Genomic DNA, 17,603 nt, shown 5'->3' on the forward strand with positions numbered 1-17,603 from the left:
AACAGTTTTCTCTTCCATGTGCATGCACAGTGCATGTGGGGACCATTTTCTCTCCTCCTTCCTTTCCTGAAGAGGAAGGATAGGGGCAATGCCCACAGGAGCCTCTCATGTCTCTGAGGACTCCTAGGTGCCTGCTGCTCTGAGATAATTTTCCTCTGACACTGAACTCGCTTTCATTTTGAGGCTCTTCTCTGCAGCTGCTTTTTTGCAATGTATACCAAGCTTGGATAAGGTTGATCACTAGTTGAATGGATATCCATAAGTTTCGTAAAATCTTGAGACTTCAAAAAACAAACAACTAAACAAAAACCTTGTCATTAAATCTTTAGTGGCATTAAGTTGTAAATAATATACTATATATGTATAATCTTTTGTGCATTATTTGTATTGTTTTCATTTTAATTTACTGGATTCAGTGTCTAAGATTGTCAGTAAACTTACTTCCCTTGTGCTGTCCTCCACTAACCTCACTGGTCTCCAGGATCTGGATACAGCACAGAAGATGGGTTGGTTTTGCCTTGTTGACATTGATTGGCAGGACACATCCAATTTACAAATGCCTGATGCGTGCTTTTCGAGAACCTGCATTAAGCTTTGAGAATTAGTTGTTTTCTGACTGCTTGTGCTGTAAATGTGGTTATGCAGCTGTTCCCTGTAAGCATGGGGAGGAGCTGGGAGAGTTAGTAATGGAAGGACTTCTGTGAGATCATGTCTCACCCATTCTTGCCGCTGAAGGATCATCCCTTTTGGTTTGTGTCCTAATGGAAAATCTAATCTAGATTTGAGCAAGAGACTCACTCGCCTGTTTTCTTAGGGACTGTGCTACAGCCTTTCCTAAGACGTCTCTTCCCCAGAGCTTTCCTACTCTTAGCATCTTCTAAATATCACAGGTAGTTAAAAGGAAAGACCAACGAAGTGATGCTTCTGATAATAATTTTAATTTTTTTTTTTTTTTGTTATTCCCTCACATCTCTTTAGAATGAATACCACAACATCAATGCTGAGCAGAAGTTTTTGAAGAAGCTTATAGACAAGAACTTTGTGGTCAATTTGACGTGAAAGCTGAATGAAAATATGAAGAACACTCGCTGTTTTCAGGACTTCAAAAATTTTTATTTTTTGTATGGCATTTTTATTTTTTAAGTGCAGCGTAACTGTTTCCTGTTTAAAAGGAGCACAGAAACCTCACCAAGGCAGAAGCTGCTTCTAAGCCTGAGGGTAATGGACTATTGCAAGCACAGTTAACTGAATTTCTGTGAAGCTATTTAATAATGGGAAAACCGTGAAACTTTCAGCTGGAAGTATCAGGGATAAAGAAAAATGTGATGCACATCACTTATTTATCAGCAAGAACTCTTTCCAAACGATTATTTCTCTGGAATACTTTCGTTTCTGATGTTCTTCAAAAGAGTTACACTGTCAAGAAACTGAGACAACCAGTGCTTTTTAATTAGTAAATGGATGTGAAGTCTTGAATGTCTGTCTCGTAGTATGAAAATGGCTTTAAAATGATGCCTATAAATCATTACCGTGTGTTTGGGAGAAGGGGGAACAGAGAGAGTATAGAGGTTTTGGCCTGCCCTGCTCCTGAGAAGGGGATGTCCGTCTTCAGCAAAGAAGCCACACCACCTGCACTGGCCATCGCCCCTGAACTGCTGCCAGCCTTCGCCGAAGGTGAAGACCCTTTGGTCTGATTTGTAGGGATGTTGGTATTGACAATGCTCATGTTGTGCCCAGTTGATGGAAAACCATCCTCCCCGTGCTGTGCGTCCAAAAAATTTTACACTTGGTGACTTGACTCAGAAAAGAGGGAGGATGGAGACTGAAGAGTTGTCCGAACTACCTGCGTGTCGGCCGTGTCCCACAGACCACGACAGAAACGTGAGCTGGTACAGAGATGTTCACACCCGAGTTTAAATTTAGAGCCAATGTTTGTTGGATTCCTAAATCTCCAGGACAGGATCATGTGTATCTTTCTGTTCACTCCCCAAGAATCGAGGTGTATTTTTTCAAACCAGCACAATCTCCTTTCTCAGATGCTGTAATCCGTTTCCGCCTTTGAAATGAATCAATACGAGCAATGAATGTTCCCATTTTTGGCAGCAGAGTGTGCTGGGGAATATCCGAGATGTACCTCAGCTGAATTATCGTTTGGCTTCTGTTTACCTCTCCTGTCTTCATATTTAGGTTTAAAGGATGTGGCTGAACTAAATAATTTAGTGGTGGGAACTTGGGGTTTTAATTGAAACATTTAATGGGATGTTTGTTTTCTGCATTGGTTTGTCTCGGACAAGCCTGCTGAGTAAGTTAAATCTGCCTGGGAATGTCCTTGATAACTGTCAAAGAAGAACAAATCATGTTTTTATAATTCTCTTGGAGACTGTGTATATATATTGTTTTTAAATTGTGGCAGGTGTGCTTGAAGGTCTTGTGGCAATCTTGATCAATCACACCTAAAGAAAGCACCACTTTAAAAAAAAACCCAGGAAAGTCTTTAAAGTTGGTAGGAAAACCTTTGCTGCTTTTTAATAAAATGATGTAGAGAGCTTTAGAACATTTAGGAGCAGTGCAAACAATTAAAATACAAATACAAACCTCTAGCAGGTCAAGAGCACAGTATTTGTGTTTTTCAGAAGCTGAGGATTACAGGAGTACTGGACACCATTTCTTTGTGGAGGAATGAGCATTGCAGTGACCAGAGAGTCATCTTTTTTTTCCTATTTCTCTTGCAGAGTGCAGTAGGTATTTTAAAAAAAACAACTCCCTGTAGTTCTTTCCTCCCTCTTTAGCCCCTTGGCTCTGCCATTGGGAAATTAGGGAGTACAGCGTGATTTAGAGGGGAGCCATAGCCATAGGGGAGGAGGCTCGTGCTCACGGAGTGTTTTCACCTAATAACTCCTGAGCTTTGGTCCGTTTCACAAATTGGACATATCTGAAATAACTCTGGATGTCATAAAAATCTGTGGCAGGGGGTGGGGAAGGACCCAGGTGTGTCCCCAGCAAGGGACAGGCTGTGCCATGGGGCCCAGGCCGTGCTGCAGGAGATGGCCTCTTGTCCAGCCCTGCGCAGGGAGGCAGGTGAGAGCGAGGAGGAGAGGGGAGCCCAGGAGGTCCTGGGGCACTGGAGCAGCTGAGTGGGGTGGAAATGGAGGACACCAGAATTTCTTCACAAGGTGGCAGAAGGGCTCTTGCTCATTTATTTGCATTTCCTTTTTTTTTTTTTCTTTCCCTAAAACATGCACATTTTGGAGCCTTTGAGGAAGTTTTGCTGAAAAATCTGAATACAACCAGGTGGGGTTTTGCACCAGCAAGCAGTGATAGTACTGTCTTTAGTTCTACCAGCATTTATTTCTCCTGATTATTTCAGTTAATTAAAAACGTTTGAGGTTTTTATGTGACTCTGCAGCTGCAGACCTGCAGTGATTCAGGCTACTGACAATAGCAATTCCACATGAAAAAAAAATACCGAGGTAAGGCGTTGTTGTCCGAGCTCTCTTTTGTAAAGTCCTTGGTAGATCTCAGTCTCATGTTTTCCAGGAGAGCTGTTGAATTTGCCCTCTCCTAGCAGTGTGATGGTGCAGGCTGCTTCCTTCTGCTGCTCCATCTCTGTCCCCACTGGCAGGAGGTGGGTGGGGAGCTCTGTTTCTCAGGGCGTGGGTATTTTCATTGCTTTATTTCCTCTCTGGAGATACTCTTCCCACTAATCTAAACTGATTCCTTCTAATTTTCCTAGGAAATTTTCTGCTTTTTTTTCTGCGTTTTGTTCTGCTATAGTTAGAATCTCCCAAAAAACCTGGAAAAGAGGCTTCATGGCAAGTAAATGGTGTCCCCCCAAAAATCTTTTACTTAAGGTAGACTCTTTTATTAGTGGGGTGTTTTTTTACTACATCAGCTTTTGTCTCCCTAATTTTTTTTAATGATGTTTGATATTCTCAATGCATTTAATATGCTGTCTACAAGCGTTTATCCTTATCAGCTGCTCCTTTTCATTTCTTCTTAACAAGCCTCCCCATTTGTATGACTGACTGATTTTTGAAATTAAGCCATGGATATTTTTCCCCACTTGGGTGCTCCTGCAGGGAGGTTGAGTCCGCATATGCCAAGGTTACGGTCCCAGGGTGACTGAGTAACGTTTAGAGCCAGACCTGTTCACTCAGGACCAAGCCAAGAGCTGACACTGTTGATAAACCACGGGGTACTAGTTTTTTTGAAAGCACAGCTTGCAGGCCAGTAGCTTTTCTCGTCAGTCATCATCAGTGAGCCAAGTGATTCTTTCCCCCTCCCCGTAAGATGTTTTGGTAGGATTCAGCCCTGCTTCATTGCCCGCTTCACGCGGTCGTTTCTGCTCTGCCTTGGGGACAGGTATCGCTTTCACACTAACCTCATGCAGGCAGGAATCCCTGGACGTCGGGTGTTTCTCAGTAATGCCCACAGGTTGTGATGTCTGTTCTATCCCGGCACGCATTTTCACGGGCTTTTTGCAATACCAAAGACTTGCCTTGGGACTGTTTGAGAAAAGCAATAATGCTGACTCCAAACACTTAGATCTTTTCTGAGCGAACTGCTAGTAAGATTTTCTTTTTCCTTTTTTTTGCCATTTCTGAAAATGAAGCACTGAAACTTCCCTTTAAAAGCTACCCAACTCTTCTTTTTTATCACATCAGCAGCAGAGGAGCTGCCAATTTTGAATCCCATGGTGCTGCCAGCTTTATTTCTGTGTCTGGTAACAGCGTAACTATATAGTGTCTCCCATCAATTTTCTTCCTGTATCAATTGCAAAGTCGGCTGGTCTCATCCCTCCTTCCTCTGTCCTGCTCTCCGGCAGCCTGCTCAATTTCAAGACAGCAGCATCTTACAGCAAAGGTGCTCCTGCGTTTTATCTGCCACCCCCCTCAGAATGCTGCACCCTCGGAAGGACCCGGCTCTAAGGTACGCACAGGACAGGCAGGGTGACGTGTGTCAGCTTAAAGCTCTGCTTGGCTCAGATTTTCAGGGTTTGTTTGTTTGTTTTCTGTCAGGAAAGTATTTTTTCCTCTGCTGTAATAATTAAGGGAAGTACAGAGATACGACTTAGGAAGGAAGGTCACAAACTATTGCACTAAATACGAATCTTGAGAGTGCCTGAACGATTCTACTAAATGACATTTCCAGTGACTGTAGTGGTGGTGATAATCACCACAGAATCATGACTTTTGTGTTTAATAATTACTGTGTGGTACCTCTTGTTTCCTATGCCACCCTTTCCTTTTTAACAATGCCCTGAGAGGTGGGATAAATACCTTAACTTCTAAGTGGACTCTGATTTTTAAGACTATATGAAGCTCAACATCTGTTTTGGGTATCGGTGAATACTTACTTGCCATGTGTCTTAAGTTTTATATGCCTTTAAAGTGCCGGCTGTATTTTGAAGACATTCTTATAGTTGTTTCAAGTGAAATTTTGAATGCTACAAATGGAAAGAGATTATTTTCCTGTGAATAAACTGTGTTAAAGACGGTGCCCTCAGGCTTATTTTCGCAAGGTCAGTGCTGTGTGTGTGTGCCGACGCGCTCGTGCCCAGCCCCATTATTAATGCTGTGTAAAGTACATATAGTGTTGTCAGGTACGGTATCGAGTTTCAGAACAAACTTTGGTGCTTAGTACAGCAAACAGAGCTGAAAATGTTTGAACCGAGGTAGGCTGAGCTGTGCTGCGGGTGGAGAGCTCACTCCAGGCTGAGGAAAAAAAAAAAAGCAAAGCTGGGACACAGTTTTTGTGGGCAAGATCAAGAGCAGCATCCTCCTGATTTTAATTTTTAATGTTTTTTTTTTAATCTTGCCTGGCATTGGGGACTTTCAGGAGAATGCTGAAATAAAAGACGTTTAACTAAGAAGATGGTGTGTGACAAAAGACTTTAGATAGAAAGTGAGAGACACTGATTGGGATATTTTGATCGTTTTGTTTTCTCTTTTTTGTGCAGTAAAAATGAGATGCTGGGGAGCAGGGAGCTGCTTAGCCCGTGGCTTCAGGGCCTCTAAGGGAGATTTAGAAAAATTGCCTGACACAAGTAGGCATTCAGTGCGTTCATTTTCGTACTGACAGTTTAGTTCACCAGCCTGGAGGAAATGCCTGTCTTTGAGGGGAGATAAGGGGAGCTGAATGTTGCTTCTAACAGTTCTGCTGAATGAAGACAGGATTTTTTTTTTTTTTTAAAGATATTTAATAAGGTATTTTTTTCAAATCAGTACAAAAATTTTAAATACAAAATTATTTGCTTTTGACATATCTCATATATTCTGGGAACATACCGAAGTCACCAATGCCTGGTAAACTGTCCGTCCGTTCCTGCCACCGTTCCATAAGATTTCTGAGATAAAGCACCACATTATATCACTGGAGTCCTTAGTCAATGTTAGACTGCATTAAACTCTGCATTTAAATAATCGTAATGCCAGTTAAATCCAATCTTAGCTCTGCATGAAAAATCTAGTTCATTTTTGAATCAAAAGCAGTAGCGGTAGCTAAAGACATTGAAGAAGTGATGAGTATTTAACGCTTTCGACTAGCGTAACAGTGTGGGATGTGCAGCACCGTACAGGGAACCACAGCAAAGTACACTGCCCTTTGGGAAGGAACACGTTTGAGGTGAGATTAGCACCACTGATGAACAGGCAGCTCTTGCAGAGAAGTTGCTTTCCTCACGTACAGAAAAGATGGAGGCCTGCAGGTTCTCCTTGACAATTGTAACAGATAAATAAGGATCGGAAATCAGCTTTTATGTAAAATTGAAGTTCTTGGATAAATTTGCATGATCAGTATTGCTGGTAAAGTTATCGGTTGATCTCAAACAATAAATTAATTAGCAAACAGAGCTACTTCTGCTTTGCCTCGTCATTGAAGAGTAAACTGATTTAACTTTTGCCAAGTGGTGGAACAGGCATCTCTTCTGACAAGCCAAACAGACGCAGGTTCTTAGCATGAGCACAGAAATCCAAGCAAATCTGTACCGCCCTGCTGTGTTGCCACATGTTGGCCACAACGTCTCCGTCACGAGGCACAAAGCAAATGGGGAACCCTTCATTTTTGTCTCTGACCTACCTCACCTACTTCAGCTGTGCAAATGCAGGTGGAGGCTTTTCAAGTGCTGTGGCATTTGGGGGTGAACCCAGTGCCTGCTGGAGTCAGTGGCGGCGTTCTGGGCCCAATGACTGCTGGAGAAGGCTCCTGGGGAATAGTTATACCATCAATACTCCTTTTTCATCATAAATAAATTGTTCAGGAAAAAAATCACACCTGCAGGAATATTTTATAGGGGGGGAAGGGAGATCTTTGCTTGTCAGGCAGACCTGCTGTCAAAAAAACCAAAAAAACCCCACCCAAACAAATAAAAAGCCACTCACATTTTTCCATATAATTTGAGACTGACCTACTCTGGTTTAAGTCACTGGTTTTCATCTCATAACTATGATCAATACAACAGTCAAATATGCAACAGGAGTGAGTGACGTACACTGATTTGAACCTTAGTACTGAATTATTGTGAATGAAATGAAGTAAGCATGGCATCACAGAAATATATAATGTACAGCTAATATGTCCCCCTTGGGTGCAAAACAACTGTTTATGAACCTGATACAAATCTTTAGATATGTTCACCACACCTTTTTTTTTCTTTTATAACTAGCTGTGCATAATGTTAAACTTTGTATTTATCTTTTTTTTTGTACAAGATGGTCCAAAATGATCATAAAATGCATCTTTCATGGTACAGAAGTTTGAAGCAGAGAAGAAAGATTTTGATTGTGTGTGTGTGTGTGTCTGGGTTTTGTTTTACATGGGATATAATAAATATCCTGAAAAAGACGAATGAACATACTGCCCGGCATAGAGTCCTGCCGCCTGCTCGGATGGCATTTGAACATAAACCTTGTCTCCGTGCATCAGCTGGACAACGGCGCTGCCTGAAGCCTGGTCCAGGAAGCCCTTCTTGTACTCGTCGTAGGTGTACATCAGCGGCTCGTTGTTCTTGAACAACGCCACCCAGACGCTGGCCCCTTTACAGTGGACATGGTAGGCGAAGTAGTAGACGCCGGGGATCTCGCAGGTGAAGATCCCCGTCTGGGGGTTGTAGTTCTGCCGGCCGTTGTAGAGGAGCTTGTCAAACTTCACGGGCACCCCCACCCGGGGGAAGGGGGTGAGGAGCTCCGCCGTGAACGCTGGCATCTCGAAGACGGCACCGGCAGCCTTGCCTTTCTTGCCCATGTAGCCGTAGGGGGGCTTGACGCCTTCTATCCCCGGCCCTACCTCCGGCAGGTACTGTCCCACGGCCGGCGGAGTGGGTGGGATGATCACCGGGGGGCCAGGGGGCCCAGGGGGTCCAGGCGGCCCCTGGAGGCCTGGTTGGCCAGGGGGACCGAGTGCCCCGGGCTTCCCTGGGGGTCCCTGCAGCCCCGCGACGCCGGGTTTGCCCACACCGGGGAAGCCAGGGGGTCCGGGCAGGCCGGGCTCCCCCTTTGCCCCCGGCAGACCTGGGGGGCCGATGGGACCACTGGGTCCTGCGATGCCCGGGATGCCGGGGGGGCCCTGAAGCCCCTGGGCGCCGGGGAGCCCCGGCTCGCCCTTCGGCCCCACGAGCCCTGGGACGCCCGGCAGCCCCGGCAAGCCTTTTTGCCCTGGTTCCCCCTTGGGCCCTGTGGGGCCCGGCAGCCCCCGCAGCCCGGGGGCCCCAACTTCCCCGGGAAAGCCGGGCTTCCCCGGAAACCCCTGCAGGCCGGGTTCACCCTTGGGGCCGACCGGTCCCGGCGGCCCCACGGCGCCGCCTTCTCCTTTGGGTCCCGGGAAGCCGGCGGCCCCCGGGGGGCCCATGATGCCCGGCAGTCCCGGCTGGCCTGGCTCCCCCGGCGGCCCCCCCATGCCAGGCGGTCCCACGTGTCCCTTCTCCCCCTTCGGCCCCAGGGGACCGGGCAGACCACCCACACCTCGCTCGCCTTTGGGCCCGGGAAAGCCCGGCTTCCCAACGCCAGGGAGGCCGGGGGGCCCTGGCAGGCCTGGCAGGCCCTGCTCCCCTTTGCCGCCCGGGAAGCCCGGCTGGCCGGGGACGCCGTCCTGGCCGGGTTTGCCGACGCCGGGCAGGCCGGGAGGGCCTTGCATCCCAGGGGCCCCCGGGGGCCCCTGCAGCCCCAGCTCTCCCGGGGGTCCGGGTTTGCCCAGGGGTCCCTGCGGGCCGGGGAAGCCGACCATGCCCGGCTTGCCAACCCCTGGCAGCCCCACGGGGCCGGGGGGGCCGGGCAGCCCAGGCGGACCCTTCAGCCCCGGCAAACCCGGGATCCCGACACCCTTCTCCCCTTTTGGCCCTGGGATCCCAGGGACTCCCGGGGGCCCCTTCATCCCGGGCTCGCCCTTCGGCCCCGGCTGTCCCTGCAGCCCTGGGGGACCCACTTTCCCAATGCCGGGAAGCCCGTGAGGCCCCGGTGGTCCTTGTGGCCCAGGTATCCCCATGGGCCCGACCTCCCCCTTCGGCCCCATCTCCCCTCTCGGCCCCGGGGGCCCCATGACCCCTGGTTTCCCTGGCATCCCTGGCAAACCCGGCTTCCCAATTCCTGGATATCCTTGCGGGCCTGGTTTTCCTTTGGCTCCTGGCACACCGTGACCCGGCAATCCTGGTGGCCCCGGTGGCCCTCTTGGTCCAGGCTCACCGGGGGGACCTTGCTCGCCCCTCAGACCGCGCACAGGTATTTCTAGGTTGGGGAGAAAAGGAAAAACGAAAAGGGGAGGGGGAGAGACAAAAGGTGATTGCAGTTGTGTCCTTCGAGAAACACAAAGGCAGTTTTGAATTGAATGTGCTTGTTATGATGCCTCTTGGTTTTGTGGTAGGTGGGGAGGCAGAGCTGGCCAGCAAATCACAGGTTGGTGTTTGGGCAGAAGAGGATGTTCCTACTGTTTTGCATACCCCAAACTTGTGTACATGTTTCTGTTTCCATAAAATAATTATTTTTATCATATTTCCTTATTTGTTGCCACGCAAAAGCCGTTTGCACTTCACTAGTGTTTTCCACCTATACAATCTTAAGCAGTGTAGTCTGCTTTTTGTCCCGTATTGCTGTAGACTAATCTACTTTTAAGAGTTTTCGCAGGACACAGAAGCTGCTCGGTGCTCCCATGCTGTAGGAGGAGTTCTGACATAAAAGTGCTTTTGCTGGAGGGGCTTACGCTAGCAAGATCAATTAAAAAAAGATTGTAATGAGTAAGAAGCTTGTACGTAGGTATGATTGCATTTTCACCAAGGCTTTGGTTCCCATTAAGATATTACTGGAAACCTACAGCCTTACCCAGCATTGCTAAGCTCCCACAGGTTTTTGGCGTAGCCATGTCTAGTTAGATGTCTTCTAAACGCTTCTCAAAAAGCTTTTATTGTCCAAACCCACATTTTTGTGTATGTGACCACTTAACATTGCAGGTCAGGGTGAGGGAGTTGCTGTGTGGGAGTGGGTGTGCTGGAGGTGGGTTGCTTTTCAAGCTGCTTTTTGTGTTAAATGGAAAGTCTGCTTCTCTCCGGCTCTAAAATGGATAAAGAAGTGAGAGGTTTGGGGGCAGGGTAGAGATGAGGTTTCAGAGCAAGGGAATTAACTGTTCTTTGGGAGGCACAAACCCTCCCTCTCTGCACATGCATATTGTGTTTTATGCACGTAGAAAACCTCCTTTGCTCCCAAGATGGGTTGGTTTTACTACAGCCAGTTGTGCTTTTTCAGACACTCCAAAAATAGGGCCTGAAATCTTCTATTTCCCTCTGAAGCCAGCAGAGGCTGTGATTACACTGAACCCTCAATAAGACAAAGAGTTAACCAGCTTGTCTGAAGTTGCACAGACACTCACTGTCCTCACAAGGATTTTATGAGACTGGATGTTCCTGGTTGCCCTTTGTATTTTGGACATTTTTTGTAATTTTCTTAAATATCCTAATATTGTCCAAACTTCCTTTACTGAATACTGAAAGTGCTTGTACGTGCAGACTCGTGCAGTAATGCCCTGTACTTCCATGGCCCCATTACTCCCATAAATAACCTACAGAAAGAGGACTGCAGAGTCAGAAGAGCAATTGTATGTTTGGATTTTGGACAAGTCCGGACAAAACCGTGATATTCCCGTAAATTCAAATCTTGGGGCTCTTAGCTCTTATTTTATGTCTGGTTGCTGCAGTGAGAGTGGGAGCACCTCCAGGCAGGACCCCATTCCATCTGCCTAGGCCCTCATTTGACACCCCATCAGAGGGGTTTCTGCAGGCAGGTGGGATTAAGAGGTTTCTCCTACCCTTGAACAAGCACCCAAACCAACCTGGGGCCAGCCCTGGGCGCTGGAGGCTCGTCACAGGTAGGGCTGCTCAGAGGCTGTGCTGCAGCCCAGAGGATGACTGTGGCCTTGCTCTAGTGACCCCCAGCTGCCCCACAGCTCATGTGAGCCCATTTTGTCCACCCGTGGCCAGGTACCAACCTGGCCAGTCCTTGGGGCACCTGGATGCCATGCCCTGCCTGCAGCAGCCCGCTCCCCATCTTCCATCCCCCCTGGGCAAACGTTGCTGTGGGACATGAGGGAGGACCATGCAAGGGGTGGCGAGGGAGGCACCGAGCCTACCTTTCTCCTTCTTGGGAGCCATGTCCTTGCCAAGCAGAGGCCTCTGCGGGACCTCCTTCATGTACTGAGGCAGATGGGGGTACTCTTTCCCATACTGTATGTGGGGCACCTCCTTGCCCATGTGCTGCATCGGGATACCTTCTTTGCCCAGTGGCATGTGAGGTACTTGTTGTCCGAGGGGTTGGTACTGGGGCACTTGAGGTGGCAACTGCTTGATCCCATAGTAGACGCCGCCTTGAGCAGACCTCACCAGCTCTAGGTAAATGGTGACAGCCACTACTAGCAGCTGCACAGGGAAGAGCAGCACGGCCATCACCTGCAAAAAACACAACAAAACCCACAGTTGGCAGAAAAATGTTTTTTCATGTCGTGCGTTTCCCATTAGGGCTGACCTGCTCTCATTTCCTGCAGCAAACTGGACCTAAACCTCTGCAAACTGGCTCTGGTTTGTGTGTTGCCCTGGAGATCATCCTGCAGCAGGCCTGTATCTGATTTATTGGAGGTTCTTACTCAAATAGTACTATTATAGCAAAGGTCCTTATATGTATTTAGTTTTACACTACTCTGCACACCCCGGGTGGTGCCCTCTGCGGTTTCTCCATACGGGGACCTGCTCCCTCCCACCCCCAAGCTGCAATTTGCTCCTTTCTTGCTTGTGTCAGTGCTGTGACACAAGGTTTGGGGAGCTCTGCTGCAAGCTGTGGCACAGGGGGAGAGCAGGCAGGGGCATGTGGGGATCTCTTAAACACTGTCTGCCCAAGGAAGCTAAATTATCAACACTTCCTTCCACTGTGCTTTCCATAGCAACGAAAGCTCAGTTTCTGCAGCTTAAATCTGTGCCTAGGGTTGTGCCCTGTGGCTGCAGAGTCCTGGGGCTCTCCATTCCTATTGCAGCTCCTTGCAAGCTCCCTCCTAAGAGGGTTCTGATCTCACAGCCTTCACCTAGAAGAACTGGGCCATCGAGGGGCTGTCTGGGCCATCACTGCCTCCCCACATGATCGGCCAACCTAAGCCTTTCTCTGGGGAAGTTCAACTCTTTTCTGAAGTTCTCCCCTGCTGCAGACCCTGTCCCCTCCCCAGGCAGCCTGTTCCAGCACCTCACCAGCTCTGCTAACACAACAGAACTGGGTTGTTTTTTCATTCTTTTTCTTCCTTATCAAAATATAAGCTTGGGACTTCTTGTCCCATCTGCTGTTGGCTTTCCTTTCTGCAGTAAGGGCATTACTAGCAGGTGAGCAGCAAATCAGGAACTGGGAACTCCCTAAACGAGTGCAAATTTGAGGGCAGCCTGGGAGACTCTCCATGTGTTCAAGTATTTTGCAGTTTGTACCACAACCAAGCCTGGTAGGCAAGTCATCCTCTTTTCAAATGCACATGGCAATTGCCAGGCCTGATGGCTGTTCCCCCCATCCCTGCTTTTCCACCATGCAAATTGCACCCGACCTGGGCACCTGGAAAAGCCCCCACCACACACACACGCTGGCAGAGCTTTGCCAAATGGCTGGTCAGGACTTGCTCCCAGCAGCTGCTGAGCCCAGGTGTGAGGAGGGTGGCCTGAGGAGGCAGCCAGGGCTTTGTGCTGATTGCTTATTTTCTTGTCCTTCCCCCACAGCCCTTCAGTCTGTGGCAGAGGGGCTCAGCACCGTGGCCCCTGTGCCTCGGGAGATATCTTTTGCAGGGAGAAGCCTTCCCCCTTTTCCTGCTGTGGCTGTTCCCCACCCGAGCCCAGCTGCTCTGGGGGCTGCAGCCCTGGCTCCCCCGTGCAGGGCGATTCCTCACATGCGGGAGGACCCCCCCCGGCTTGGGGGGCAGCACGACCCGACGTGGGCTGGGACATGTCCTCGCAGGGGCCCTATGGAGACCTGGCTTTGGGCAGGTAAGGTCACCACCAAGAGCTGGGGGAAAGTGTGAGAGGTAGGTGGGGTTGGAGGAAGGAAATGTATTTATGGAGGAGGGGGAAGCAGGTGGCTCTGCTTGCCTCCTGTAATGCTGCACAGTGTATGGCAGGCTTCCAAAATGGGCCTCAGAATAATTTGGGAGGGTGGGACATTGCAACATGTCCATGAGGGACTCATGCCCGATGAGCAGGGGGTGTGAGCAGGCTGCAGGGTGGCTGTGACACAATCTGAGCTCAGGGAGCGGGTCGGTGGCACCGCAGGCATCGAGCCCTGGAGTTGTGACTTGCGTTTTCCCCACTCATGCTCTATGGCTCGGCTCGAGCACTGAGCAGGCTGGCATGGACCGTCCCAGAGAAACTGCTTCTCTTTCTGCTCTGTGCTGTGGTGAAGGTTATTGACCAGCTGGTAACATTGGGTGTCATTTAGTTTTTATGTTTTACTCCTGCTCAAAGTTCTCTATTCACTTGGTGTTAGCAAAGCACTTGGAGAAATGCTCGCTGCTCTTTTAAAACATTTCTCCTTCATTTTGTTCTATGAGCTCTAATCTCTCAATGGAAATCGGTGTATCATTACTGAGGGTGTAAGTAGGGGCTAAATCAAAATTGTGTAGTTAAAACAACCAGCAGAAGGTTCATATTTTCAATAATGATCCTAAATAGACAAACGAACTACAGAAAAGATGGAACTGTGTGTTAACAGCAAAACAAACCACGTAAGAAAATGAAATATTAGTGAATAAACACTAGATGGAGCGTACGTTGCACAGCTGAGTTTCTACAGTCACTTTCTCTCCCAGGAATTTAAGGTCTTGGATGTAACCAGCTGCCATGTGGCAAAGAAAACCAGAGCCAAGAAGCACAGGAGTTTGCAAGTGTAGTGAAAGCCCAAGCACAGTCGCTCATCCTTGTTCAGCAAAGCATTTCAGCAAATGCTTCACCTCCAGCGAGTTTAATGTGGCTTTTAGCCCACGGCTGGCTGCTCTGCTGTGAGCTCAAGGATTAGGGCCTTAGGACACGGCATTTCTGCTTAAAGCTCAATGGCACTGACTGTGAGGACAGGCTGTGTGTGATCAGTTACTGTGGCTCAGCCTGGTAATTAATTACCTGGTAATTTATTAACCTGCTGTAGCTTCATCTGGGCATATGGACCCTGAGAGACTTTTTTTTTTGGGGGCGTGGGGGGTGTGGGGTGTGAGGTATCCCCACTCTTGTCTCTCTTGACCTTTCTATTCCTTTGTGTACCATAACGAGTAACTTGGCTGCAGCTTTGGTGCTCTGTAGCTGAGTAGGGTAACACCTGCCTCAGTTTGTAGGGAAAATCCCAGCTACTGGAAAGTTTGCAGCATTCTGTGCATCCCCCCCAAATGAAAAAGCATTGCCTGCATGAAGAGAGAAATGCAGTGAAACCTTTTAAAAAATATTGGAAGATACTGGATGATTTAGGACTGTTGTTGAAACCTACAAGTATGAAGGTGGATTTTGAAGAATGAGGTTATTAAATCAGCTTCTTGGCTACTTTGTTGTTCTGGTGGCCAGTTTTGGGGGGGTTGTTTTTTTAGAAAGATAACTTCAGTGGAGTAACTTGAGAGGGAAATAGGTAAAATTCCTTTGGATGTGATTTTTCTCCTTGTTTTTATTACAAAACACGGGCTTTGTGTGCGAGTGGGAGCTATTTGAAATAATTGGAAAAAACTTCCTACGGGGAGACACCAGCCTGCCCGCAGCTCAGGGTGAACTCAACGTCCTGCTGCTTGTGCCCGGTTCCCCCAGCCCTGCCAGGCGTCACGCAACACGCCTGTGGCTTAACAGGCGTGACCAGGCAGCACACGAGATGTTTTTGTGTGCGCGCACGGAAATTTTGAAGGAGTTCAGGCAAGACTTCTAGAGATAGGAAGGCTCCAGAAAATTAGGTGATCTCACTACATCTGTGTTTCCTTTAGTGTTTGTTGACTCATCATAACTAAAACAGTGTGGCCTGGAAATGACAAATTGCTTTTCATCTATTGATTTTGGCTGGGGCTGGTGCCTGTGATTAGCTGAGGTGGAGGGTGGGGGTTTATTTACTGAACAACCTTGGGCTAGTTGGGACCTGGCTGACATCTTCGTGGGAGGAGGTCAGAGCCTCCCTGGCGGCCTCACGTGAGCTGTCTGAGTCTTGGGATCTGTCGCAGGTACCTGGGAAGTGGCCCACGTTTGGTGCCAGCCATCCGGCTTGTCTCTCCCTCTGCTCCCAAAGGAAGGAGGGATCAGACAAAATTAGTCTTGATGAGAAATGTGGTAGAGTCGTGTGTGTGACTGCTACTGCTTACTGCCTGCCAGCAGTGGGTCCAGCTGAATTATTGCTATCAGATACCCTCGCTGTAAGGCGAGCCTGCCCTGAAGCACGAGGGTTGCCTGGGATAGTCCTTCAGTGTTTCAGCTCATTGCCTGTCTCGTCCTACTCAGCTTCTCTATGAAGTTATTTATGTACTGAGAGAGAGAAGTTGAAGGTCTTTTTTTCTGCCCTGCAGTTTGTTTCTGAATGCCTGGGTGCACAGCTCTCCTTGTTTGAAGACCTCGCTAGGAAACCATGAGCACCTTTAAATGCCTAAAAGCTACTGAGAATCTTGCTCTTGGTTTTTAAAAGCAACATATAGATCCTAAATGTTGGACAGGTCCTCCAGAGCTTATGAACAGCAAAAGGAGATTTTCCCAGCAGTGACAGGACTTAAGGAAAATACCAGAGTGAGAAGGAGAAAAATCTGTGCTGAAATTGCAGCCAAAGTGTAAGACTTCCCACACCCTTCACCCAAATCCCAGCAGTTTAGGGAACATCTCCAAACACATTCATGTAATGAGATCTGATGTGCTTTCAAAGGTGTCTGTCAGCGGAGAAATAAGCTGGTTTTGGACTGGGATTTTCCTGTGTTTCTGTCAGAAGGCAATGGGAATGTGTCTACGTATTTATGGCAGGTAAATCAGCACATTCGTACACCTTTAGAGAAGCCAAAGGCTTGGAGAAAGCAAAGTTTTACCTGAACTGTTTGAATGTCTGAAGGAAGATGGAGGAGAAACAACTGTGCCTTCCTAGTGTGTGACATAGACGTGTCATTTTGCACCACTCATTCAGATTAATACAGAATAAATGTTTTGCTTTATCTAGGGTGGGGCAAGCCACTTGAGGGCGAAGGAACATTATCCTAAACCACAGTGTTCAGCTGCTCGTGTGTGAACGCGTGTGGTTGGCTCTGTGGGTGAGAGTGAGTCCCTGAAAAAACACATTTTTTACGGGCAAAGCTCAAGTGAGAACATTTCTCAATAATCTCTTTGGCAGAGCTGTTCTCCTGAGAAAACTAGAAAGGACCTTCCTCTGGCTACTTGCGTTTGTCAGTAGAAACTGAAGACAAAACAAAATGTACCAGCAGTTGTAATTCTTAAATTGGTGTGAAGAAATAATGGATGGTTTAGCCTAATTGTGTAAAGAATGTATGGAAAGAGTGATGCCTGTCCACATGGGACTTGAAATCATAGGCGGTCTTGCAAAGGGTGGAAGCCAGACCTTGATTTATCAGTTCTTACAGGGAAGTGATTGCTCTGCAACCAGTTTTGGGGTTAACTGAAATTTACCCATCTGTCAGAACCTCTAAGACACTTACTCAGAGACTAGGCCTGTGGCCTTAATTTACCATGCGTTGCTTTTGAACTGGTGTATTTCCCAAAGAGGCATAAGGCATGAGTAGATCTCCGTGACTGGAACTTTTCTGCCCTGGGGTCCCTTCCACGGGGGCTGCCTAAACCTGCAGGGCCCCGTTCCCCAGTGTGCTGAGGGGAAGGACTTGCTAGCACTCATGTTTCCACATGGAAAACGACTGCTGCAAAACTTGCAAAATAAAAATCCTAGTGACTCTGGAGATTTTGTGCCCAGAAGAGGGCTACTGAAAATATTTGATGCTAAAAAGCTAAATTCTCTAGGATGTTTTTGACTCTAGATCAAAAGTGGTTGGGAACACAGCTACTCTTAGAGTAACCTTGATAACTGATCGTATTGCCAAGTATTTACAATGGTGTATCCAGGGATGGCTCTGCTCTTGGAAATGTTATAAACCTCACTAAAGTCTCT

The 17,603-nt window shown here is 47.9% G+C and overlaps 2 protein-coding genes across 8 annotated transcripts in view; one reads left to right on the top strand and one right to left on the bottom strand.

Moving 5' to 3' along the window:
• Positions 1–5,499, top strand: part of ST3GAL6 (ST3 beta-galactoside alpha-2,3-sialyltransferase 6) — a 55,146-nt gene extending 49,647 nt beyond the window's left edge. For all 7 annotated transcript variants that reach the window (XM_068417535.1, XM_068417533.1, XM_068417536.1 and 4 more), the window contains one exon: positions 979–5,499. In XM_068417535.1, the coding sequence (XP_068273636.1) occupies positions 979–1,059 (81 nt within the window). In that variant the 3' untranslated portion in view covers positions 1,060–5,499. The remainder of the gene's footprint in view (positions 1–978) is intronic.
• Positions 5,500–6,188: 689 nt separating this feature from the next.
• Positions 6,189–17,603, bottom strand: part of COL8A1 (collagen type VIII alpha 1 chain) — a 94,631-nt gene continuing 83,216 nt past the window's right edge. The window contains exons 4-5 of the mRNA XM_068417532.1: positions 11,608–11,923; positions 6,189–9,716 (exon numbers count right to left, since the gene is read on the bottom strand). Of these exons, the coding sequence (XP_068273633.1) occupies positions 7,810–9,716; positions 11,608–11,920 (2,220 nt within the window). The 5' untranslated portion in view covers positions 11,921–11,923 and the 3' untranslated portion in view covers positions 6,189–7,809. The remainder of the gene's footprint in view (positions 9,717–11,607; positions 11,924–17,603) is intronic.

This window comes from Nyctibius grandis, chromosome 23, assembly GCF_013368605.1.
Source record: "Nyctibius grandis isolate bNycGra1 chromosome 23, bNycGra1.pri, whole genome shotgun sequence".
Lineage (NCBI taxonomy): Eukaryota > Metazoa > Chordata > Aves > Nyctibiiformes > Nyctibiidae > Nyctibius > Nyctibius grandis.